Source organism: Triturus cristatus, chromosome 6 (assembly GCF_964204655.1).
Source record: "Triturus cristatus chromosome 6, aTriCri1.1, whole genome shotgun sequence".
NCBI classification, from domain to species: Eukaryota; Metazoa; Chordata; class Amphibia; order Caudata; family Salamandridae; genus Triturus; species Triturus cristatus.
This window is the reverse complement of record NC_140589.1, coordinates 1,920,899,030-1,920,924,105: the sequence shown is the minus strand read 5'-3', so window position 1 is coordinate 1,920,924,105 and position 25,076 is coordinate 1,920,899,030. Positions and strand designations below refer to the sequence as shown.

Genomic DNA, 25,076 nt, shown 5'->3' with positions numbered 1-25,076 from the left:
CTTCGTCCATCATCTCCTTGTGTTTGCTTTGTTCACCCTAAGTTGGCAGAGTATGCCCAGACATAGGTCCCTTGCTCACTTTGCCACTGGATTCAAGCTAGCCTGGCTGATGAGGGGTGTTACCCCGAAACCGGTCCAGGATGCTTGTTTCCGGTTCAGGGAAGACCTGACTTGGCATATAGGGCTGGAATGTTTCCATGAAGCACAGGGTCAAGACTGAGTCGCTTATAGCTGGGTCTGAACTGAGGAAGCAAAGTCAGCTAAAGAATGATGATGGATTCAACCCACATCTGTTACTGGGGGTGAGTGTCTGAAAAGTTTCAGTGCTCCTTCCATCATCTCCTTGTGTGTGCTTCGTCCGCCCTAAGTTGGCAAGGTATGCCCAGATGTGCTCCCATGCTCACTTTGCCACTGGATTCAAGCTAGCCTGGTTGATGAGGGGTGTTACCCCGAAACTGGTCCAAGGATGTTTGTTTCCGGTTCAGGGAGGACTTGGCTTGGCAGTCCGGGCTGGACTGTTCCCTTGAGGCACAGGGTCAAGACTGATTTGCATATTGCTGGGTCTGATCTGAGGAGGCAAAGTCAGCTAAAGAATGATGATGGTTTCAACCCAGATCTGTGACTATGGGTGAGTGTCTGAAAAGTTTCAGCGCTCCGTCCACCATCTCCTTGTGTTTGCTTTGTTTGCATTAAGTTGGCAGGGTATGCCCAGACGTCGGTCCCATGCTCACTTTGCCACTGGATTCAAGCTAGCCTGGCTGATGAGGGGTGTTACCTCGAAACCAGTCCCAGGATGTTTTTTTCCGGTTCAAGGAAGACCTGACTTGGCAGTTCGGGCTGGACTGTACCCATGAGGCAGAGGGTCAAGACTGATTTGCATATAGCTGGGTCTGAATTGAGATGGCAAAGTGAGCTAAAGAATGATGATGGATTCAACCCTGATCTGTGACTATGGGTGAGTGTCTGAAAACTGGCCTTTCCTTGATTTTACCATTTGTTTCATCTCTTCTAGTTTAATCCTGCAGTGACTCCTGTGGCGTTTCCATCTGCAAACATGCTATTGTTAATTACTCTAAGCTATTGATTGTCACTCTCGGTAAAAGCTGCATCCTTCAAGAGGAGCCTACGGGCCCCATTTCAACTCCACCACCCACAGTTAAGGGTGTCTCATGGTAATATTATTAAGCTTTTTACACCACTTTTTGCTCATTAACAAACAGTGCCACTAAACTTTAGACTTAGCGTTGTTTCTCATTCTTCCCAGGTGCCCCTTTGTTCTAGTCCTAATGAAGACCCCGCCGTAAGGAATTTAAAAGCCTACACTCTATTTGGGGTCGAAACGTCGACTGTGTTGTCGTTCTATGCCAACCACTATCAACAATGATTTGTAACTGTGATACTTTTTCTTGTTATGCCAATGTTAGACAGACCATCACTTTTTGTGGCTTAAACAAGCCATTTTTATTGTAACTAATTTTGTGATTATGACGATGTCACCATCTTTTTCTTTCACCTTTCTGACCCTCACTTAATGCACTTTTACCTCCCCTTTCCTTTCTCCCACTGCTGTGGAGCACTTGTGCAAATTGTTTGGAATCATTTGTTGACCAACCAGTACCTACAACTGTTCAATGTAATTAAATAACATTGAACCAATTTCCTCCTAAAGTATCAGTGTTATTTTGTTTAAATTGTTTTCAATTTGCACTCGTTCCTAGTTTATGCCCACTGGGACCACTTACTACTGTACTGTTTGATACCCAGGTCCTAGTGACTTATTGGGGTCTACCCTTTGATTATCACCTCAAAGCCTTTGAGGCAGCAGTTTGTGCTTTGCAACTATTTAAATACAGCTTTACTGTAATATAATTTTGCAACAAGACTTAGTGTTGTTCCCCTTTCTGAATTTAAAGGTACAAGAGCTAGCAATATTGACCATGTTCTTATGCTCAGATTTCAGGAGGAGATACATGAAGCTTATTGTAGAGCAGTACAGACTGATTGAAGACAGAAACGCCCGGATGGCTGAGATGGTCCCACTGCAGAACAGATATACAAAGCTGCTGATTGTCCAGAAGTATCGCTACGAGCAGGATCGTCAGCATGAGATCATGTCCTATGGAAAGAAGCACACTGATATCATGGACAGCCTGGCCCATTCTACGCACTACACTGATTTAGATGCTCTCTTCGCTACCGCGGCGGATGGGCACAGACCCAGGACTGTAGTGTTGCAGGGGCCAGCGGGCATTGGGAAGACCATGACAGCCCGAAAAATCATGCTGGACTGGGCTCTAGGAGAGCTCTACCAGGAACTGTTTGATTACGTGTTCTACCTCAGCTGCAGAGAAATCAACCAAGTCAGAAGCCACAAAAGTGTAATTGATGTGATTGCAGCCAGTTGCCCTGACAGGAACATACCAATGAGTGCGCTGCCCGCTGATCCCAACAAGATACTGTTCATCCTTGATGGCTTTGATGAGCTGAAGTTTTCTCTCGACTTGAAGGAGGACCAGCACTGCAGTGATCCATGTCAGAAGAATCCTGTGGAAGTCACTCTGAGTAACCTGTTGAGAAGAAATATCCTGCCGGGGTGCTCCATGATCATCACCACACGCCCGACAGCTCTGGCATGGCTCAGGCAGTGCATAAAGGCTAATCTTTGTGCTGAGATAATAGGATTTACAAAAGAGGACAGGAAAGCTTACTTCAGTGGTTTCTTTGGCAATGATGAGCATGCATCCCAAGCCCTTGCTATGGTCAAAGGCAATGACATCCTGTATACCATGTGCTTCCTCCCCATCGTCTGCTGGATCGTATGTACTGTCATGAAGCAGCAGCTGGAGAGAGGCCAGGATATTACGAATTCTTCAAAGACCACAACATCGGTCTATTTGTTCTTCTTGTCCACTTTGTTGAGGGACCACAGTGGTGCTTCTGTACAGACCATGCAAAGGAGCCTGAAGAAGCTCTGCTCTCTGGCACTCAACGGCATCTTTGAGCAGAGAATCCTCTTCGATGACGAGGACCTTAGAAAATGTGGCCTCGAAGTCTCAGACATCCAGTCTCTGTTTCTCATTCAGACCATCTTCCAGCAAGACATTGATGTTTATACAGCCTACAGCTTCATCCACCTCAGCTTTCAGGAGTTTTTTGCAGCCTTGTTCTACATCCTTGACATGGACATGGGCACAGAGACCTGCCCACTAAATCCTCAGACAGATGTAAACCATTTATTGTCGGAATACAGTCAATATACGAATGGTCATTTCATGCTGACTGTGCGTTTCCTGTTTGGCCTCATGAGCAAAGACCAAATGCGACATGTAGAGAAAGACCTTGGATGTACAATATCTCGCAGCGCAAGAGCCGACCTCGTGGCATGGCTTCAGCAGTATAAAGATCACAGCCAGGCATTGGATGTTTTCCATTGCCTGCATGAGGTTCAAGATGAAGATATTGTTTCCAGCACCATGAACAATATTCAGAACATTACTGTAGCAAACTTCTATCCTCGGGGAGTCCATTACATGGATTTCAAAGTTCTTTCATTCTGCTTAAGCTGTTCCCAAGGCGACAAGACTCTCAGAGTGTCAGATGTACACTTTGGTCCAGAAATTCAGGAAATCATGAAGCCTGGGGTGATGAAATGCTCTACGTTCAGGTATGTGCTTCAGTGTGTTATATATAAATATTCTATACTGTGCTTTATGAATCTCTGTGTAAATTGTAAATGCTTTATATTCAGTAATGTGCTACTGTGTAGTAAACAGAAATGTTGTACGCTCATGTTCGTGCCTGTATCAGTTAAACACAAATTTTCACATTTTGGTTTGTGCCTGTGTATGTTAAGAGTGCTGTGCTGTGGAGCAGAGTCTTTATAAAGGAGCCCTGCACTAACAAGCTCTTGCCCTCTAGGACAGCGTTCCCGCACTCTTATTACACTCCAGGACAGCGTTCCCACACTCTTATCTTACACTCCAGGACAGCGTTCCCACACTCTTATCTTACACTCCAGGACAGCGTTCCCACACTCTTATCTTACACTCCAGGACACCGTTCCCGCACTCTTATCTTACACTCCAGGACAGCGTTCCCACACTCTTATCTTACACTCCAGTACAGCGTTCCCACACTCTTATCTTACACTCCAGGACACTGTTCCCACACTCTTATCTTACACTCCAGGACAGCGTTCCCACACTCTTATCGTACACTCCAGGACAACGTTCCCGCACTCTTATCTTACACTCCAGGACAGCGTTCCCACACTCTTATCTTACACTCCAGGACAGCGTTCCCACACTCTTATCTTACACTCCAGGACACCGTTCCCGCACTCTTATCTTACACTCCAGGACAGCGTTCCCACACTCTTATCTTACACTCCAGTACAGCGTTCCCACACTCTTATCTTACACTCCAGGACAGCGTTCCCGCACTCTTATCTTACACTCCAGGACACTGTTCCCACAGTTTTATCTTACACTCCAGGACAGTGTTCCAGCACTCTTATCTTACACTCCAGGACAGCGTTCCCACACTCTTATCGTACACTCCAGGACAACGTTCCCGCACTCTTATCTTACACTCCAGGACACCGTTCCCACACTCTTATCTTACACTCCAGGACAGCATTCCCACACTCTTATCTTACACTCCAGGACACCGTTCCCACACTCTTATCTTACACTCCAGGACAGCTTTCCCACACTCTTATCTTACACTCCAGGACAGCATTCCCACACTCTTATCTTACACTCCCGGACAGAATTCCCACACTCTTATCTTACACTCCAGGACAACGTTCCCGCACTCTTATCTTACACTCCTGGACATTGTTCCCGCACTCTTATCTTACACTCCAGGACAGCGTTCCCACACTCTTATCTTACACTTTAGGACAGCGTTCCTGCACTCTCATCTTGCACTCTAGGATACCGTTCCCACACTCCTATCTTACACTCTAGGACACCATTCCCACACTCCTATCTTACACTCCAGGACACCGTTCCCACACTCCTATCTTACACTCCAGGACAGTGTTCCCATGTTCCCACACCACAGGAAACTGTTTCCACACTCTTACACTCATTTACACTCGTACACTTACAGCATTTTCATGCTCCTTCACATTAGGACACCATTCCCATGCTCAAACACTCTAGAAAAGCGTTCCCACACGTTTACACTCTAGGACACCGTTCCCAAGCTCTTACACTCTAGGACAGCGTTCCCACACTCTTATCTTAAACTATAGCACAGCGTTCCCACATTCTTATCTTACACTCTCGGACAGCGTTCCAGCACTCCTATCTTACACTCCAGGACAGCGTTCCCATGTTCTTACACCACAGGAAACTGTTCCCACACTCTTACACTCCAGGACATGGTTCCCACGCTCTTACACTCTAGTACAGCATTCTCATGTTCTTACACCAAAGGAAACTGTTCCCAAGCTCTTACTCTCTAGGACAGCGTTTTCATGCTCTTACACATTAGGACACTGTTCCCACACGCTTACACTCTAGGACAGCGTTCCCACACTCTTATACTCTAGAACATGGTTCCCACTCTCTTACACTCTAGGACAGCGTTCCCACACTCTTATCTTACACTCTAGGACAGCGTTCCGATGTTCTTACACCACAGGAAACTGTTCCCACGCTCTTACACTCTAGGACAGTGTTTTCACACTCTTACACATTAGGACACCATTCCCCCGCTCTTATACTCTAGGACAGCGTTCTCACACTCTTACACTCTAGAACATGGTTCCCACACTCTTACACTCTAGGACAGCGTTCCCACACTCTTACACTTTAGGACACAGTTCCCAAGCTCCTCTGCTCTAGGACAGCATTCCCACTCTCTTGCACTCCAGGACAGCATTCTCTCACTCTTACACTCTAGGACACTGTTCCCACTCCCTTCCAGTCTAGGACACCCTTCCCATGCTCCTGCACTTTAGGAAAGTGTTCCTTCGCTCTTACACTCTAGGACACGGTTCCCAAGCTCATGCACTCATGGACAGCATTCCCACACTCTTACACTCTAGGACAGCGTTCCCACACTCTTACACTTAAGGACACAGATCCCAAGCTCCTCCGCTCTAGGACAGCATTCCCACTCTCTTGCACTCCAGGACAGCATTCTCTCACTCTTACACTCTAGGACACTGTTCCCACTCCCTTACAGTCTAGGACACCGTTCCCAAGCTCTTGCACTCATGGACAGCGTTCCTACGCTCTTACACTCTAGGACACCGTTCCCAAGCTCTTGCACTCATGGACAGCGTTCCCACACTCTTACACTCTAGGACACCATTCCCACACTCTTAAACTCTAGGACAGTGTTCCCACACTCTTAGACTTTAGGACACCATTCCTACTCTCTTACACTCTAGCACACTGTTCCAACGCTCTTACACTCTAGGACAGCGTTCCCAAACATTTGCACTCTAGGACACCATTTTCATGCTCTTACACTCTAGGACAGCGTTATCACACTCCTATAATCTAGGCCAGCATTCCCACATGAGTCTATGGTGTCTGACTGATCAAGGGGGAAGAGATGAGCCATAGACATAGCACACAAACATGACAGGAGGGCTTGTAGTTGCATGAGCCGCATTAGTATTGGAAATTGGTCTCCCAGGTTCCAACTAAAACGTAAGTGCAAGCGAAAACCTTCTGCATCCTGGTGCTCCCTGCTGACAACTAACACTCCTTCTACAGCCAGGAATGAAAATGGAGGACAAAGAACATCCCAATAGACTGAAGCTTCTGAACTTCCTATGCGTAACACGCATATAACTCCTCACACCAGCCAAAGACAAGTAGCATGTCAACTTCATCAATGAACCCACTAAAAGAAGCACTCTTCAGGCACTTCACCAACCCCCTGCATGGCCTTCCTATCCCACAGACAATTGCAATGCCATCAACCTCCGTGATGGCACATCAACCACAGCAGGAGTCGATGGTGCTGGCGTCGGTGGGCCAAGGCTGCGGTGCGGGATGAGGGAGGTGCTTCGTGTGACTTACAAGCATTGCCCTCGAACCACGGTGCAAGCAGCAGTGTCAATTTCGATGTGGGGTGGCGGTGTTGGGGAGGCCAAGGCGTCCTCGTGAAGCAAGGCGGTGCGGAGTGCGGTGCCCACAGGTCGCTGTGTGAGTCGCGGCTCCGTGGTGGCGTCATCAGGCGTCGTCGCTGAGACTTAGGTTGCGTTGCGGCATTGCGGTGGTGCTCTCTGCGGTGCCAAGGTTTTGGTGTGAAGCGAGATGGTGCGGAGTGCGGTGCCAGCAGGTCACGGTGCAAGCAGCGGCTTGTGGCGGCATCAACAGGCGTCGCCGGTGAGACCAAGGTTGCAGTGCGGCGTTGCGGTGGTGCCTTCAGGACACAGAGTCGGCAGCTGCGTCGTAGACGTCGTCGAGTTGCTTTTCCTCTGATACAGCACAAAACACACAGTCTCCAGTGCTGCGAGCAGAAGAGCTTGAAGTCTTTACTGTTCCTGAGACTTCGTGAACAGGGGGCAAGCTCTACCTCAAGCCCTCAGAGAGACTCACAAATTAGGTTGCAGAAAGTCCAGTCCAGGCCATTCACTGCCCAAGACAGAAGCAGCCACTGCAGGTCAGCCCAGCAAAGCACACAGCCAAGTGGTAGTTCCTCCTCACAGCTTCTCCAGCTCTTCTTGGCAGTCTTCTTGATCCAGATGAGTTCTAAAGTTCAGGGGCCTGGGCCCCAGTATTTGTACACAAAAATCCTTTGATCTTGCAGGCAGAGGGTGTCTGTGCCTGGCCAGAACCTGTTCGGCCTTTTCTGGTGTGATTTCCTGGCAGGAGGTGGAGACGGCCTTGTCAGAGGCAGACCAGGCCCTTTGAGGTGCAAGGAAATCTCTTCCCCCTTTGCCCCATCGCAGCCCACGTCTATTCAGCCCTTACCTGACCTACCTAGATTATCTGGAGCCTCTCTGGCTCCCCAGCCTTCTGTCATCCAAAACCCAGACAGGCAATCCACATTCCAGCAGAAGCACACGGGATGACTGAGCAAGAAAATACCTACTTTATAAAAGTGGCATTTTCAAACACAGAATGTAAAAATCACCTTCACTAAAAGATGCATCTTTAGATTCTGAGTTCAGTCATACTATACTTCATTTTCCTACCTAATTCCCTCGGCCAGTTACTTTTATAAGATGTTATAAACAAACCTCCCATTCTCTCCTATGGGGAACCGGTAGCCTTGCAATAGTGAAAAACGAAATTGGCTGTAATTCACTAGCGGGACATGCCACACACACCCGGGCATGTCCCATCTTTCACATACGCTGCACCCTGCACTCAGGGATACCTTGGGCCTACCTTAGGGGTGCCTGACATATAAGAAAAGGGAAGGTTCAGGACTGGCAAGTGTGTGCATTTGCCAAGTCGACATGGCAGTTACAAACTGCGCGCAGACTCTGTAATGGCAGGTCTGAGTTACCTTTTCGGGGCTACTCACGTTGGGGGCACAATCAGTGCTGCAGGCCCAGTAGAAGCATTTGATTTACAGGCCCTGGCACACTCAGTGCACTTTACTAGGGACTAACAAGTAAATCAAATATCCAATCATGGAAACACCAATCCATAAAACAATTTACACAGAGAGCACCTGCACTTTACCACTGACCAGCAGTGCGAAAGTGCACAGAAACGTTACACCAGCAAAAACAGAGTCAAAACCAGGAGGTCAGAAAGCAAAAACTCGGGGGAAACACGCCAAAAGATGCCAAGTCTAACACATGTCCCCTCCAGCTGAAAGTAGCGAGAACTACCCACTCGCCTGGGAGTTCTATTCACTAAGGTGGAAGAACCTGGACAGGTCATCTGCATTGGCGTGCTCTGTGCCAGGGCGGTGTTCCACTGTAAAGTCTATTCCCTGTAGGGAGATGGACCACCTCAGCAGTTTTGGATTCTCCCCCCTCATCTGCATTAACCATCTGAGAGGCCTGTGGTCGGTCTGAACCCGGAAGTGAGTCCCAAACAAGTAGGGCTTCAGCTTCTTCAGTGCCCAGGCCACAGCGAAAGCTTCCCTTTCTATGGCACTCCACCTCTGTTTCCTAGGGAGTAGTCTCCAGCTAAGCAAGACTACAGGCTGGTCTAGGCCTTCTTTATTCAGTTGTGAGAGCACTGCTCCCACTCCATGCTCTGACTCGTCAGTCGGCATGACAAATTCCTTTGAGAAGTTGGGGGCCTTGAGCACAGGGACCGTCCAATCTGGTCACCGACACCAGAGCACTCGACAAACTGCGTGGGACAGCTCGAATCCAGCTCCTGGTTATCATCGGCACCTCCTGGACCTCGTGGCTGAAGAGTCAAGACACCCGTCAACTCCTGAAGCACCTAAAATTTGTGGCAATTGGTCCATCCTGCCCTTGGTCACTAGTAAGTGACCCAGACTCTGTCCCCTCAGCTTTCAGGTCCCTTCCATCCTAGATCCAGGCTTGGATTGCTTCAGACACTTCTCCTCTTCACGGCAGCAGCACATCTTCACCAGCTTCCATTGCAATCGACGACGCGACCCGACACCAAAAGACACCTATGCACCCGGCTTACCCAGGTGAGGTAACACGAGTACTCCAGTGCTCCCGTGGGTGCTAGCCCTAGAACTTCCTAAGTCCAAAAGGGTTTGGTCCTGACTCGATTCTAAGTGTCCCTAACCTTTAAATTTCCAACCGTGACTTTGTCCATAGAAGCTAACGGGAACCCGCGGTTGTGTTTACACACTGCACACGGCCCCCGTGGGTCCCCTGAGTCACTACCTTAGGTGGTTCCTTGGGGTCCCAGCGATTCTACAGGCTCTAGGTCTTGTGTCTAGTTCAGTCGTGGTTCTTATATCACTTTATTGGTATATGGTTTGGCACGCCCCTAGGGCCCAAAGGTGAATTTTTGATTGCTAACTTGTAAATTAAGTACTTTGAACTCCAGCCTCATAAAGAGACTAGAGGGGTGTGTTTTATCTTAAATACATATATTTTAAATATATACCTGGTGTGGTTGTCCTTTAATTTGATCATTCAAGAGATTATAGACTGGTAAAACAAGCTGCTTTACATTCCTTCAAGACTTAGCCTGAAGGCTGCTCTCCATAGCTACCACTAGGATAGCTTTCAATAAAGATTGTCTTTAACCAATTCACCATAAGGGGTTGTTTGGACTGATACAAGGTGCCCACTATGACTTGTGGACAGCATATATCAGGCCACCTTCTCACAACAGCGTGTTAGGCTTCCCTCTTACACTGACTGGGCAGAGCACAAACATCATCAGTACAAGCACCCTTCACACACAGCGCAGACACACAGCAGCATGTTAAGGCTTCCCTCTTACACTGAACGGGCAGAGGACACACATCATCAGTACAAGCACTCTTCACACACAGCGCAGACACACAACAGGGTGTTAAGGCTTCTCTCATACACTGAAAGGGAGAGTAGTACCAGTATCAGGGTAAGCATCCTTCACACACAGCGCAGACACAGCACAGTGTGTTAAGGCTTCCCTCATACACTGAAAAGGAGAGTAGTACCAGTATCAGAGCAAGCACCCTTCACACACAGCACAGACACACAGCAGTGTGTTAAGGCTTCCCTCATGCACTGAAAGGGAGAGCTGTACCAGTATCAGTAGAAGCACCCTTCACACACAGTGCAGACACAGTACAGTCTGTTAAGGCTTCCCTCATACACTGAAAGGGAGAGTACTAAAAGTATCAGAGCAAGCATCCCTCACAGAAAAGGCAGGCACAGCACAGTGTGTTAAGGCTTCCCTTGTGTGCTGAATGAGCAGAGAACTAACATAATCAGTTTTAGGATTCCCTCTTACACTGACCGGGCAGAGCACAAACATCATCAGTCAAGCACCCTTCACATACACCAGAGACACAGCACAGTAGATAGGGGCTTCACACATACACTGACCAGGCAGTGTGAGAAGGTGGCCTGATATATGCTGCCCACTAGTTCTCGTGGGCACCTTGTATCAGTCCAAACAACCCCTTATGGTGCATGGTTAAAGACAACCTTATGTGAAAGCTATCCTAGTGGTAGCTATAGAGAGCAGCCTTCAGGCTAAGTCTTGAAGGAATGTAAAGCAGCTTGTTTTACCAGTCTATAATCTATTGAATGACCAAATGAAAGGACAACCACACCAGGTATATATTCAAAATATATGTATTTAAGATAAAACACACCCCTCTAGTCTCTTTATGAGGCTGGAGTTCGAAGTACTTAATTTACAAGTTAGCAATCAACAGTAATAGCACAAAGACACGTTTGGGCCCTAGGGGCGTACCAAACCATATACCAAAAAAGTGGTATAAGAACCATGACTGAACTAGACACAAGGCCTAGAGCCTGTAGAATCATTGGGACCCCAAGGGACTACCCAAGGTAGTGACACTGGGGACCCACGGGGACTGTGTGCAGTGTGTAAACACATCCGCGGGTTCCCGTTAGCTTCTATGGGCGATGTCGCGGTTGGAAATGTAAAGATCAGGGACACTTAGAATCGAGTCAGGATCAAACCATTTTGGACTTCCTTGTTCAGACAGACCATAAGCCCCTCTTATGGCTAAAACAAATGAAGGGTGAAAACCCCAAACTGCTTAGGTGGTCCATTTCCCTACAGGGGAAGGACTTTACAGTGGAACATAGACCTGGGAGTAACCATGCCAATGCAGATGGACTTTCTAGGTATATCCACTTAGAACATGAAGACTCAACTGGTCTAGTTTAGTTTAATGTCCCCGCGTTTGGGGAGGGGGGGTTGTGTAGGAGAGTAGGATCTGCTTCACATGGGTACCCCCACTTTTTGCTGGTGTTTCACTGTTTCTCGACCTAAGTCTGGCTGTGGCCCTGCTAATCAGGACCACAGCCTAGCTGATTTCTCTCTAAAATGGTGTCCATGTACATTAGGTACATCTCTAATTGGATTCTGGAGTGCCTTATAAGTCCCTAGTCCCTAGTATATGGTATACTATGTACCTAGGGCATAGGTACCTCAGAGGCCTACCAGGGGCTGCAGCATGTAGTATGCCACCCCTGGGAAGCACTCCAAAATGGCACCACAGGTCTGCTACTGCAGCCTGGGTAAGGGTGTGCTTGCACCCCTTACTGTGGTATAGGCTACCTGTATCACTACCATTGCACACACATATAAAACCTATAAGTCACTCATATGGCAGGCCTTAACAATCCTGAAGGCAGAGTGCTTGGTTTTTATGTGAGAGGGTGCCTCTGCATGAGCAGAGCCCCTCGCAGCGTTCAGAGTAACTCCTCTGATGCTGTTTGTGGTGCAGCCTGACCATATACTCTTAAGTGCATTATAACCTTGCAGTAAATGCTAACTTTGGGATGCCTGCACGGAAACATGTCGTGTTTGGTGTCAAATGCTTTGGAATACTACCCCCCGCCAGTTCTGGCGGCGGGGGTAGAATTCCACTCTTCTACAGAGAGAGACATGTTCACACTGGTCTAACCCGGTTGGACTTTCTACAGCCCTGGCATCACAAAATGGATGCCTCTGCCACAGACACGGGTCTGGCCTCCTGATGCTGACCAAAAATCCAGCAGGGGAGGCCTGGACAATAGGGTTCTTGTTCCAGGGAGGTGTAACCACCTCCCCAGTCAGGCAGAAGTGTATTGGGGCTGGGCGGGAGCACTCTCTGGTGCTTTGAAGTCCTGCACTGGGGGCACACTCGGTGTCCCTGTGCATAGTCCAGTTCAAACCGGTTGCAGGGGCTACCTGCCCCTGCCTTGGCACGAAACTGGACAAAGGAAATGGGTGTAACCACCCCTCTTTCCAAACCCTTCCATAGGTGGTTCCCTAGAGTATGCTCAGCCCCCAAACTTTGTATAAGTATGGGAACTCAGTCCTTACGACTTTAGATTACCCTGGATGAAACTCTGCAACATATATCCTGGACCTTCGACGTTCTACTTTGCTTAGAAGACTGAAGAAATCTCCCTTGGGGTCAAGGAGTGACTCCCCTGCTTGGCAGGCACCAAAGAAGCAACTGATCGGTATGCATTGCTGAAGCTCCCGCCGGACGTCAAAGTCTTTGTATCACCATAGGTGGATTTCCAGACTATACCGAGGCTACCCTGAGTCCACAGCAAAGCTGAGGCCCGTGGCTATCGTGGGTGACGTGGAACCTTCACCCCTGGACACTGTGAACTTTTGCAACACCATCATCTTCCTGGTCTTCCTCGAAGTTGTGCTTTGGGCTCCGAGTAGTGCCTGCCTTGAGCATCTCCTGCACCAAAGATTTCTGTCCTCCACTCCACGAGTGACCCATGGGCCAGTTTCCAGTGCAACCGCTTGAGGCTCCTTCGCGATCGCTAGCAAGTTGGCTAGTAGGTCCCCATGAAGGCAACTCCTCTTCTGATTGGGCTTTCCTGATTGCGCCAGACGTGCCCCGACTTACCCTCACTGGGTGAGTCCCCCAGACCTCGGTGGTCTGCATCGCCGTCCTTTCTCTGATTCCAAGTGACTTGCCGTTGCCAAGGCTTGTTGTGTCCAATCTGGCTGCCAACACCGCAGCACTCGACAGACTTTGTGGGACAGCTCGAATCAAGCTCCTGGTTGTCATCGGCACCTCCTGGACCTCGTGGCTGAAGAGTTTAGACTCGCAACAACTCACCTGAAGCACCCAATATCTGTGGGCATTGGTCTATCGTGCCCTCGGTCACTGGCAAGTGACCCAAACTCTGTCCCCTCTGCTTTCAGTTCCTTTCAGTTCCTTCCATCCTAGATCCAGGCTTGGATTGCTTCAGACACTTCTCCTCTTCACGGCAGCAGCACTTCTTCGCCAGCTTCCATTGAAATCGATGACGCGACCCAACACCAAAAGACACCTATGCACCCGGACTTCCCTGGGTGAGGTAACACGAGTACTCTGGTGCTCCCGCGGGTGCTAGCCCTAAAACTTCCTAAGTCCAAAAGGGTTTGGTCCTGTCTCATTTCTAAGTGTCCCTAATCTTTAAATTTCCAACCGCGACAATGCCCATAGAAGCTAACGGGAACCCACGGCTGTGTTCACACACTGCACACGGCCCCGTGGGTCCCCTGTGTCACTACCTTGGGTGGTTCCTTGGGGTCCCAGCGATTCTACAGGCTCTACGCCTTGTGTCTAGTTCAGTCGTGGTTCTTATACCACTTTATTGGTATATGGTTTGGTACGCCCCTAGGGCCCAAACATGTATTTGTGCTATTACTGTTGATTGCTAACTTGTAAATTAAGTACTTCGAACTCCAGCCTCATAAAGAGACTAGAGGGGTGTGTTTTATCTTAAATACATATATTTTAAATATATACCTGGTGTGGTTGTCTTTTCATTTGGTCATTCAAGAGATTATAGACTGGTAAAACAAGCTGCTTTACATTCCTTCAAGACTTAGCCTGAAGGCTGCTCTCCATAGCTACCACTAGGATAGCTTTCAAAAAAGGTTGTCTTTAACCTATCACCATAAGGGGTTGTTTGAACTGATACAAGGTGCCCACTATAACTAGTGGACAGCATTTATCAGGCCAACTTCTCACAGGAGCTGTCTCTGAGTGTGCCTGTTCATGCAAGCAGTGGTTCCCATTCTGGAGTTCTAGATGCATGTTATTCGTTTGTCTGTAGCTCCTGCCAGGAACTGTCTCCAAGTGTGCCTTACATGCAAGCTGTGGATCCCCATGGGGAGTTCTGGATGCAAGTTATTCGTTCAGCTTTAGTTCCCTCGTAGGAGCTGTTGGAAGGGCGACCCCGGGGAGCCCCCAAGCGCCTCCTTTCCGTAGGGAAGTAGCCGAGCGCCGCTGAGAAGCCTCCTAGGCGAGGTCCTTCTCCTATGATCGTAACAGCCAAGCAACCCCACCGCCACACAGGACTCCACAAGGGTATCGATTCTCACAAATCTTTATCAGCATTTAACGGCAGGGTTCAGGGGCAATATTTACAGGCGGATCGAGGGATCCAAAAGAGTCTCAGTGTCTTTTGAGGGATGGGTAGCGGGACAGTCTCAGTACCGGCCCGGTCCGGGGGGACTCGGCGGCCAGTTCGTAATCCTCAAGCTGGGGAGGTCCCGGGAGCCGCGACGAGGTCAGCAGGGCTCCGATGATCAGTTCAGCGAGGTTGGGCCGCGACTAGGTCAGCAGGGCTCCGTTGTTCCGTGAGGGTCTTCTTCTCAGCAAAGGGGGGAGCCGCGACGTAGTCAGCAGGGCTCGAGTTCCGAGGTCCAGGCAATGAGTCTCTCTCCGTAGGGTCAGTCGCGATCCGATCTGCAGGGCTCTTGACTCCAGGATACAACTACTGTCCTGGTTTCGGGCCGCCCAGATATAGGTCTGTAGCCCTTTGATGTCCGGACCCTCGCGCCTGGGGGGTCGGAGGGGCCGGGATGAGAGAGTCCAGACACCCAGCGGGAGGGGCGCCAGCGCCCAGGGAGGCCGGAGGGCAATCGAAACCAGGCGTTGGGGGACGGCTGGAGGCCCCATCGAAACTCTCCTCCTCCGGGATCTGTGGAGTGGCCACTCGACCCCCCTCGGGGCGGATCTTGGTGCCTCGATGTCGGGGCTTCACGGGAACCACGGCCGGGGCGGGTCGCGCCGTGAAGGTTGGTGCGGGTAGCAGGGTACAATCCATGGGGGCCCCGTAGGGTCTGGTAGGGGGGTGCAGGACCACGCCACGAGGCTGGGTCCAACAGGCGTCCCCCCCAGCTGAAGGCAGGGAGAGTCACCCATCTCCTTGGGGGTTCTCCTCGCCGAGGCGGAAGTAGCGGGACAGGCCGTCGGCATTGGCGTGGTCATTGCCGGGTCGATGGTCTACAGTGAAGTCCATCCCCTGCAGGGAGATGGACCATCGCAACAGCTTCGGGTTTTCGCCTCTCATCCGCATTAACCACTGCAAGGGCCGGTGGTCGGTTTGGACCCGAAAGTGGGTGCCGAAGAGGTAGGGCCGGAGTTTCTTGAGGGCCCACACCACGGCGAAGGCTTCTCGTTCAATGGTGCTCCATCTCTGTTCCCGGGGCAGCAGGCGCCGGCTGATGAAGGCCACCGGTTGGTCAACTCCTTCAGCGTTCACTTGGGACAAGACAGCCCCGACCCCGTACTCCGAGGCATCGGTCTGCACCACGAACTCTTTGCTGTAGTCAGGGGCTTGCAGCACGGGGGCGGTACACATCGCTGTTTTGAGGGTCTCGAAGGCGGCCTGACAGCGGGGGGTCCAGTGCACCTTCTTTGGTTGCTTCTTGGACGTGAGCTCCGTGAGGGGGCCCGCAATGCTTCCATAGTTCTGAATGAACCGCCTGTAATAGCCTGTGAGACCCAGGAAGGCCCTTACAGCGGTTTGGGTGGCTGGGGGCTCCCAGGCCCTGATGGCGTCGATCTTTGGCTGGAGGGGAGCCACCTGGCCGCTCCCCACTTGATGACCCAGATAGGTTACGGTGCCTTGGCCGATCTGGCACTTGCTGGCTTTTATGGTGAGTCCGGCCCTTTGGATGGCGGTCAGTACCTCCCAGAGGTGCCTCAGGTGCTCGACCCGGTGGCTGCTGAACACCGCAATATCGTCCAGGTAGGCGGCGCTGAATTCTTCTAGCCCGGCCAGTACCTTATTCACCAGTCTCTGGAAGGTCGCCGGGGCATTCTTCATGCTGAAGGGCATCACTCGGAAGTGGTAGTGGCCATCGGGGGTGGAGAACGCAGAACGCTCTTGGATGCCTGGGGTGAGCCCGATCTGCCAGTATCCGGCGGTGAGGTCGAAGGTGCTGAGGTAGCGGGCTGCCCCTAGGCGGTCGATCAGTTCATCTGCCCGAGGAATAGGATGGGCATCGGTTTTGGTGACGGCATTCAATCCCCGATAGTCCACGCAAAACCGTAGTTCCGGGGTGGCGCCTGGGGCGGCCGCTTTCGGTGCCAGGACCACAGGGCTGGCCCATGGACTGTCGGAGGGTTCGACGACCCCCAGGGCCAACATCTTAGAGACTTCGGCGTGGATGCAGGCCCGCACCCGGTCGGGGACTCGGTAGGCGCGGTGACGCACGGGGGGGCTGTCTCAGGTGTCGACGTAGTGGACACACCATTGGGTGACCCTGGGCGTGAGGGAGAAGAGAGCAGCGAAGTGATGCAGCAGCCTTTGGCAATCTTGGCGTTGCTCTGGAGTCAGGGTGGCGGTGAGGATGACTCCCTCTACGGAGCCATCCTTCTCGAAGGTTCTCAGGAGGTCGGGTAGGGGTTCGGAGTCGTCTTCGGCCCCATCGTCTGTAGCCATCAGTAGGCTAAGTTCTGTTCGGGCAAAGTGGGGCTTGAGTCGGTTGGCGTGGAGGACCCGGAGGGGGTTCCTGGTGGACTCCATGTCGACCAGGTAGGTGACGGGGCTCTTCTTCTCTACCACCTTGAAGGGCCCGGTCCATTTGTCCTGGAGAGCACAGGGGTCCACGGGTGACATGACCCAGACCTGCTTGCCTGGCTCGAACTCGATGGAAGAGGCGTTCTGGTCATACCAGCGTTTCATTTCTTCTTGGCTGGCTTCGAGGTTGGCTTCGGCCAGCTCCCGGAATTTCCGAGTTTGATTCTGCAGGGTCAGGAGGTACCGGTGGACGTCGGGAGGAGCACTGTGGATGGTAGTCTCCCAGCCTTCTTTGACCATGCTGAGGGGGCCTCGGACAGGGTGTCCGTACAAGAGTTCGAAGGGGCTGAACCCCAGAGACTTTTGCGGGACTTCCCGATAGGCGAACAGGAGGCAGGGCAGCAGGACGTCCCATTTATGCCTCAGGGGCTCCTCTAGGCCTTTGATCATTCCTTTCAAGGTCCGGTTAAATCGTTCGACTAGTCCGTTCCCCTGAGGGTGGTACGGGGTGGTGAACTTGTAGGTGACCCCGCATTGTTGCCACAGGGACCGCATATACTTTGAAATGAAGTTCGTGCCTCGGTCGCTCACGACCTCCCGGGGAAACCCCACTCTGGAGAAGATCCCCATCAAGGCCCGGCCCACTACGGGGGCCGTTATTGTTCGGAGAGGGATGGCCTCCGGGTATCGGGTGGCATGATCGACGAGCACGAGGATGAAGCGATCCCCTTGGGAGGTTCGAGGGTCCAGGGGCCCCACGATGTCGATCCCCACTCGCTCGAACGGGGTGTTTACTATTGGAAAGGGTTGGAGAGGGGCTTTGACCCGTCCCCCAGTCTTCCCGCTGGCTTGGCAGGTCGGGCAGGTTCGGCAATGGTTGTCCACGTTCCTCCGCATTCGGGGCCAGTAGAAGTGGGTCACCAGGCGGCTGTAGGTTTTGTCCTGCCCCAGGTGCCCGGCGAGGGGCACATCATGTGCCAGATTGAGGAGAAAGTCTCGGAATCGAAGGGGGACCACTAGTACTCGGCTGGCCCCCAGTTCTGCGGTCTTCTGCTCGCTGTAGAGGAGGTCATTATCCCAGTAGACCCAGTGAGTTCCTGTTTGGTCTCCGGTGGCCTGGGCGGCTGCTTGCTGCCGGACCCCTTTGAGGGAGGGAAGGAGGCAGTCGACGGGGGCGTCGTCGCGGACGGTCACCTCCAGCAGGCCCGACACTCCTCCCCACTCGAAGGGAATCCGGGCCTTCTGACACAGGCTCTCGGTGTTGTCGGCCGACCGGACGGGGCACAGTACATTACGCAGAATCTGTTCGGGGGTCACCAAGTGGCAGCGGACGGCTGTCACGCTGGCGCCGGTGTCGCGGAGGGCTTCGGCCCGGTGTCCATTAATGGTGACCCACTGTTGGTACTTCTGGGTGTTGCTCGGGATGGGGGCCCGGGGCACCATCTCCCGGCTGCCCAGGCATACTAGGGACATGGCGGCGGGTTCCCACTCTGTTGGCCCGACACCGTGGTCCTCTTCCTCTTCTCCTCCTTCCCCCAGGGCTGCGGCCCCCAACTGTCAGGGGGGTGGCCCGGTGGTCCCGGCTCGTCGGTTCACGGGGCAGGTCGGGTCACTGGCATAGTGCCCTGACTGTTGGCAGTTGTAGCAGGTTATCGTTGGCCGAGGCCCTGGTCGGGCTAGGGGGGCCCCTCTTCAGGCAAGGGACGGGGACGTGTGGTTCGGGCCCAGACCCGAGGAGGGCTCCGGGGCGGCCCTGCGGGAAAGTCTTGGTTCCAGTTCGATCCTCCTCTGCCGCGCTGGCGGGGGGGCCCCGTGTTGTTCCGTTGGTACTCACCCATCGAGTTCCGAGGGACCCGGGTGTTCACCCATCGATCGGCTTCAGCGGCTAGCTTCCGTGGCTCGGTCAGCTTACTGTCGAGGAGGTGTTGTCTCAGCTCTATGAAACAGTTGTTGGAGAGGTGTTCCCATACAATGAGGTCGAACAGTTGTCCGTAGGAGGTGACTTTGCTGCCCTTGATCCACCCTTCCAGGGCTCTGCTGAAAAAGTCTACGTATTCCACCCAGGTGGTACCGGGGAGCTTCTTGCAGTCTGGGAAGCACTGGCGGTACATCTCTGGGGTGAGACCATAGCGGGTGAGCAGGGCCTCCTTCATATGATCATATGAGGTCATCACCTCGTCTGGAAGCTGCAGCAGGGTGTCCCGGCCTTCGCTGAGGAATCGTCCCCATAGGACGGCACCCCAATCCTTCCGGGGTACTCGATGGGCGGTCATGGCCACCTCGTAAGCCTTGAACCATTGTTGGATGTCGTCGTTCTTGTAGTACTCTTTGACGACATCCTTGGGGATATGTACTTTCGCCTCGGCCGGCGGATGGGTGTCCCTGTTTCCGGGGGTGCCGGTCTCTCCGTTTTTGGACTTAAGTTCCATTTCTTTAAGGCTCCGCTCATGCTCGAGGGTTAGCCTCCTCTCTTCCAGTCCTCTGTGCCGCTTTTTCTCCTCTATTTCCTCTTGTAACCGCAGTTGTTCTAGGGCCAGTTTCTTTTCGGCCAGTAGGAGTTCGCCGTCCAGGCGGAGTCGGGCGAGCTCCAATTCATGGGTCCGGACCCTCTCCCGTTCTCGCATCTCTTCTGGGGAGATGCCGGTCTCCATGCTGGTTCTTCCCCCATTTGCTGGGGCTGCGGCTGGTGGTAGGGGCACGTTTGGTACCGGGTTTCATTCGGCTTGGGGTGAAGCTGCTTCGGACTCCATCCAGGCCTTTAGGGCTCTTTGCATGTCCTCTTTTGACTTTAATCCGGTGGTCGAAATGCCTTTGTCTTTGCAAAACTGTTTTAGTTCCTTATGGGTATATTCTTCCAACCGTTCTTGTTGGAACTCCGCGGTTGGGGTGGTCTCTTGATTGCTCATGGTAGGTGGTGGGTTACTCGCTGTACGATTCGCGTCCGGCTCGGATCCCACCGCTGCCACCAAATGTTGGAAGGGCGACCCAGGGGAGCCCCCAAGCGCCTCCTTTCCGTAGGGAAGTAGCCGAGCGCCGCTGAGAAGCCTCCTAGGCGAGGTCCTTCTCCTATGATCGTAACAGCCAAGCAACCCCACCGCCACACAGGACTCAACAAGGGTATCGATTCTCACAAATCTTTATCAGCATTTAACGGCAGGGTTCAGGGGCAATATTTACAGGCGGATCGAGGGATCCAAAAGAGTCTCAGTGTCTTTTGAGGGATGGGTAGCGGGACAGTCTCAGTACCGGCCCGGTCCGGGGGGACTCGGCGGCCAGTTCGTAATCCTCAGGCTGGGGAGGTCCCGGGAGCCGCGACGAGGTCAGCAGGGCTCCGTTGTTCCGTGAGGGTCTTCTTCTCAGCAAAGGGGGGAGTCGCGACGTAGTCAGCAGGGCTCGAGTTCCGAGGTCCAAGCAATGAGTCTCTCTCCGTAGGGTCAGCCGCGATCCGATCAGCAGGGCTCTTGACTCCAGGATACAACTACTGTCCTGGTTTCGGGCCACCCAGATATAGGTCTGTAGCCCTTTGATGTCCGGACCCTCGCGCCTGGGGGTCGGAGGGGCCGGGATGAGAGAGTCCAGACACCCAGCGGGAGGGGCACCAGCGCCCAGGGAGGCCGGAGGGCGATCGAAACCAGGCGTTGGGGGACGGCTGGAGGCCCCATCGAAACTCTCCTCCTCCGGGATCTGTGGAGTGGCCACTCGACCCCCCTCGGGGCGGATCGTGGTGCCTCGATGTCGGGGCTTCGCGGGAACCGCGGCCGGGGCGGGTCGCGCCGTGAAGGTTGGTGTGGGTAGCGGGGTACAATCCAGTGGGGCCCCGAAGGGTCTGGTAGGGGGGTTCAGGACCACACCACGAGGCCGGGTCCAACAGGAGCTGTCTCTGAGTGTGCCTTATATGCAAGCTGTGGTTCCCTATGGGGAGTTCTAGATGCATGTTATTCGTTTAGCTGTAGTTCCCTCTTAGGAGCTGTCTCTGAGTGTGCCTGTTCATGCAAGCTGTTTTTCCCATTCTGTAGTTCCAGATGCATGTTATTCGTTTAGCTGTAGTTCCCTTGTAGGAGATGTCTCTAAGTGGGCCTGTTCATGCAAGCTGTGGTTCCCTATGGGGAGTTCTAGATGCAGGTTATTCGTTTAGCAGTAGTTCCCTCGTAGGAGCTGTCTCTGAGTGTGCCTTACTTGCAAGCTGTGGTTTCCTATAGGGAGTTCTAGATGCATTTTATTCGTTTAGCCGCAGTTCCCTCTTAGGAGCTGTCTCTGAGTGTGCCTGTTCATGCAAGCTGTGGTTCCCATTCCAGAGTTATAGATGCATGTTATTCGTTTAGCTGTAGTTCCCCTGTAGCAGCTGTCTCTGAGTGTGCCTTACATGCAAGCTGTGGTTCCCTATGGGGAGTTCTAGATGCATGTCATTCGTTTAGCTGTAGTTCCCCGCAAAGAGCTGTCTCTGAGTGTGTCTGCTCATGCAAGCTGTGGTTCCCATTCTGGAGTTCTGGATGCATGTTATTCGTTTAGCTGTAGTTTCCTTGTAGGAGCTGTCTCTGAGTGTGCCTTATATGCATGCTGTGGTTCCCATTCTGGAGTTCTAGATGCATGTTATTCGTTTAGCTGTAGTTTCTTCGTAGGAGCTGTCTCTGAGTGTGCCTGTTCATGCCAGCTGTGGTTCCCATTCTGGAGTTCGAGATGCATATTGTTCGTTTAGCTGTAGTTCCCTCGTAGGAGCTGTCTCTGAGTGTGCCTGTTCAGGCAAGCTATGGTTCCCATTCTGCAATTCTAGATTTATGGTATTCGTTCAGCTGTAGTTCCTGCCAGGACCTGTCTCTGAGTTCGTCTTACATGCAAGCTGTGGATACCAATGAAGAGTTCTGGATTCAAGTTATTCGTTCAGCTGTTGTTTCCTTGTGGGAGCTGTCTCTGAGTGTGCCGTACATGCAAGCTTTGGTTCCCTATGGGGAGTTCTAGATGAATGCTATTTGTTTAGCTGTAGTTCCTTCGTAGGAGCTGTCTATGAGTGTGCCTGTTCATGCAAGCTGTTTTTCCCATTCTGTAGTTCCAGATGCATGTTATTCGTTTAGCTGTAGCTCCCTTGTAGGAGATGTCTCTGAGTGTGCCTGTTCATGCAAGCTGTGGTTCCCTATGGGGAGTTCTAGATGCATGTTATTCGTTTAGCTGTAGTTCCCTCGTAGGAGCTGTCTCTGAGTGTGCCTTACATGCAAGCTGTGGTTCCCATTATGTAGTTCTAGATGCATGTTATTCATTTAGCTGTAGTTCCCCTGAAGCAGCTGTCTCTGAGTGTGCCTTACATGCAAGCTGTGGTTCCCTATGGGGAGTTCTAGATGCATGTTATTCGTTTAGCTGTAGTTCCCTCTTAAGAGCTGTCTCTGATTGTGCCTGTTCATGCAAGCTGCGGTTCCCATTCCAGGTTCATAGAAGCTTGTTATTCGTTTAGCTGTCGTTCCCTTGTAGGAGCTGTCTCTGAGTGTGCCTTACATGCAAGCTGTGGTTCCCTATGGGGAGTTCTAGATGCATGTTATTCGTTTAGCTGTAGTTCCCCGCAAGGAGCTGTCTCTGAGTGTGTTTGTTCATTCAAGCCGTGGTTCCCATTCTGGAGTTCTGTATGCATGTTATTCGTTTAGCTGTAGTTCCCTTGTAGGAGCTGTCTCTGAGTGTGCCTTACATGCATGCTGTGGTTCCCATTCTGGAGTTCTAGATGCATGTTATTCGTTTAGCTGTAGTTCCTTCGTAGGAGCTGTCTCTGAGTGTGCCTGTTCATGCCAGCTGTGGTTCCCATTCTGGAGTTCGAGATGCATGTTATTCGTTTAGCTGTAGTTCCCTCGTAGGAGCTGTCTCTGAGTGTGCCTGTTCAGGCAAGCTGTGGTTCTCATTCTGGAGTTCTAGATTTATGGTATTCGTTCAGCTGTAGTTCCTGCCAGGACCTGTCTCTGAGTGTGTCTTGAATGCAAGCTGTGGATCCCAATGGAGAGTTCTGGATGCACGTTATTCGTTCAGCTGTTGTTCCCTTGTAGGAGCTGTCTCTGAGTGTGCCTTACATGCAAGCTTTGGTTCCCTATGGGGAGTTCTAGATCAATGTTATTTGTTTAGCTGTAGTTCACTCGTAGGAGCTGTCTCTGAGTGTGCCTGTTCATACAAGAGCTGTGGTTCCCATTCTGGAGTTCTAGATGCATGTTATTCGTTTAGCTGTAGTTCCCTTGTAGGAGCTGACTCTGAGTGTGCCTGTTCATGCAAGCTATGGTTCCCTATGGGGAGTTCTAGATGCATGTTATTTGTTTAGATGTAGTTCCCTTATAGGAGCTGTCTCTGAATGTGCCTGTTCAGGCAAGCTGTGGTTCTCATTCTGGAGTTCTAGATGTATGTTATTCGTTCAGCTGTAGTTCCCGCCAGGACCTCTCTCCAAGTGTGCCTTACATGCAAGCTATGGAGCCCTATGGGGAGTTCTGGATGCAAGTTATTAGTTCAGCTGTATTTCCCTCATAGGAGCTGTCTCTGAGTGTGCCTTAAATGCAAGCTGTAGTTCCCTATGAGTAGTTCTAGATGCATGTTATTCGTTTAGCTGTAGTTCCCTCATAGGAGCTTTCTCTGAGTGCGCCTGTTTATGCAGGATGTGGTTCCCTATGGGGAGTTATAAATACATGTTATTCGTTCAGCTGTAGTTCCCTCAAGGAGCTGTCTCTGAGTGTGCCTTACATGCAAGCTGTGGTTACCTATGGGAGTTCTAGATGCATGTTATTTGTTTAGCTTTATTTCCCCGCCAGGAGCTGTCTTTGACTGTGCCTGTTCATACGAGCTGTGGTTCCCATTCTGGAGTTCTAGATGCATGTTATCCCTTTAGCTGTAGTTCCCTCGTAGGAGCTGTCTCTGAGTGTGCCTTACATGCAAGCTGTGGATCCCTATGGGGAGTTCTGGATGCAAGTTATTCGTTCAGCTTTAGTTCCCCCGTAGGAGCTGTCTCTGAGTGTTCCTTAAATGCAAGCTGTGGTTCCCTATGGGGAGTTCTAGATGCATGTTATTCGTTTAGCTGTAGTTCCCTCTTAGGAGCTGTCTCTGAGTGTGCCTGTTCTTGTAAACTCTGGTTCCCATTCTGTAGTTCCAGATGCATGTTATTTGTTCAGCTGTAGTTCCCTTGTAGGAGCTGTCTCTGAGTGTGCCTTACATGCAAGCTGTGGTTCCCTATGGGAAGTTCTAGAGGCATGTTATTTGTTCAGCTGTAGTTCCTGCCAGGAGCTGTCTCTGAGTGTGCTTTACATGCAAGCTGTGGTTCCCTATGGGGAGGTCTAGATACATGTTATTTGTTCAGCTGTAGTTCCCTCGTAGAAGCTTTCTCTGAGTGTGCCTTACATGCATGCTGTGGCTCCCATTCTGGAGTTCTAGATGCATGTTATTCGTTTAGCTGTAGTTCCCTCGTAGGAGCTGTCTCTGAGTGTGTCTGTTCATGCAAGCTGTGGTTCCCTATGGGGAGTTCTAGATGCAGGTTATTCGTTCAGCTGTAGTTCCCTTGTAGGAGCTGTCTCTGAGTGTGCCTTACATGCAAGCTGTGGTTCCCTATGGGGAGCTCTAGATGCATGTTATTCGTTCAGCTGTAGTTCCCTCGTAGCTGCTCAGCGGTGCATGTTCCCTGGTTCTGGAGAGATAGTACAGGTGGTTTTGCACTGTGTGAACCCTGCGTGTCTGTGGTGCACAGACCATGTAACGCTCATGG

General features: G+C 51.6%; 1 protein-coding gene across 1 annotated transcript in view; it reads left to right on the top strand.

Moving 5' to 3' along the window:
- The window catches only part of LOC146822470 (NACHT, LRR and PYD domains-containing protein 3-like), a 580,768-nt gene that overhangs the window by 131,431 nt on the left and 424,261 nt on the right, over positions 1-25,076 (top strand). Inside the window, exon 5 of the mRNA XM_085613585.1 lies at positions 1,954-3,664. Within this exon, the coding sequence (XP_085469711.1) occupies positions 1,954-3,664 (1,711 nt within the window). The remainder of the gene's footprint in view (positions 1-1,953; positions 3,665-25,076) is intronic.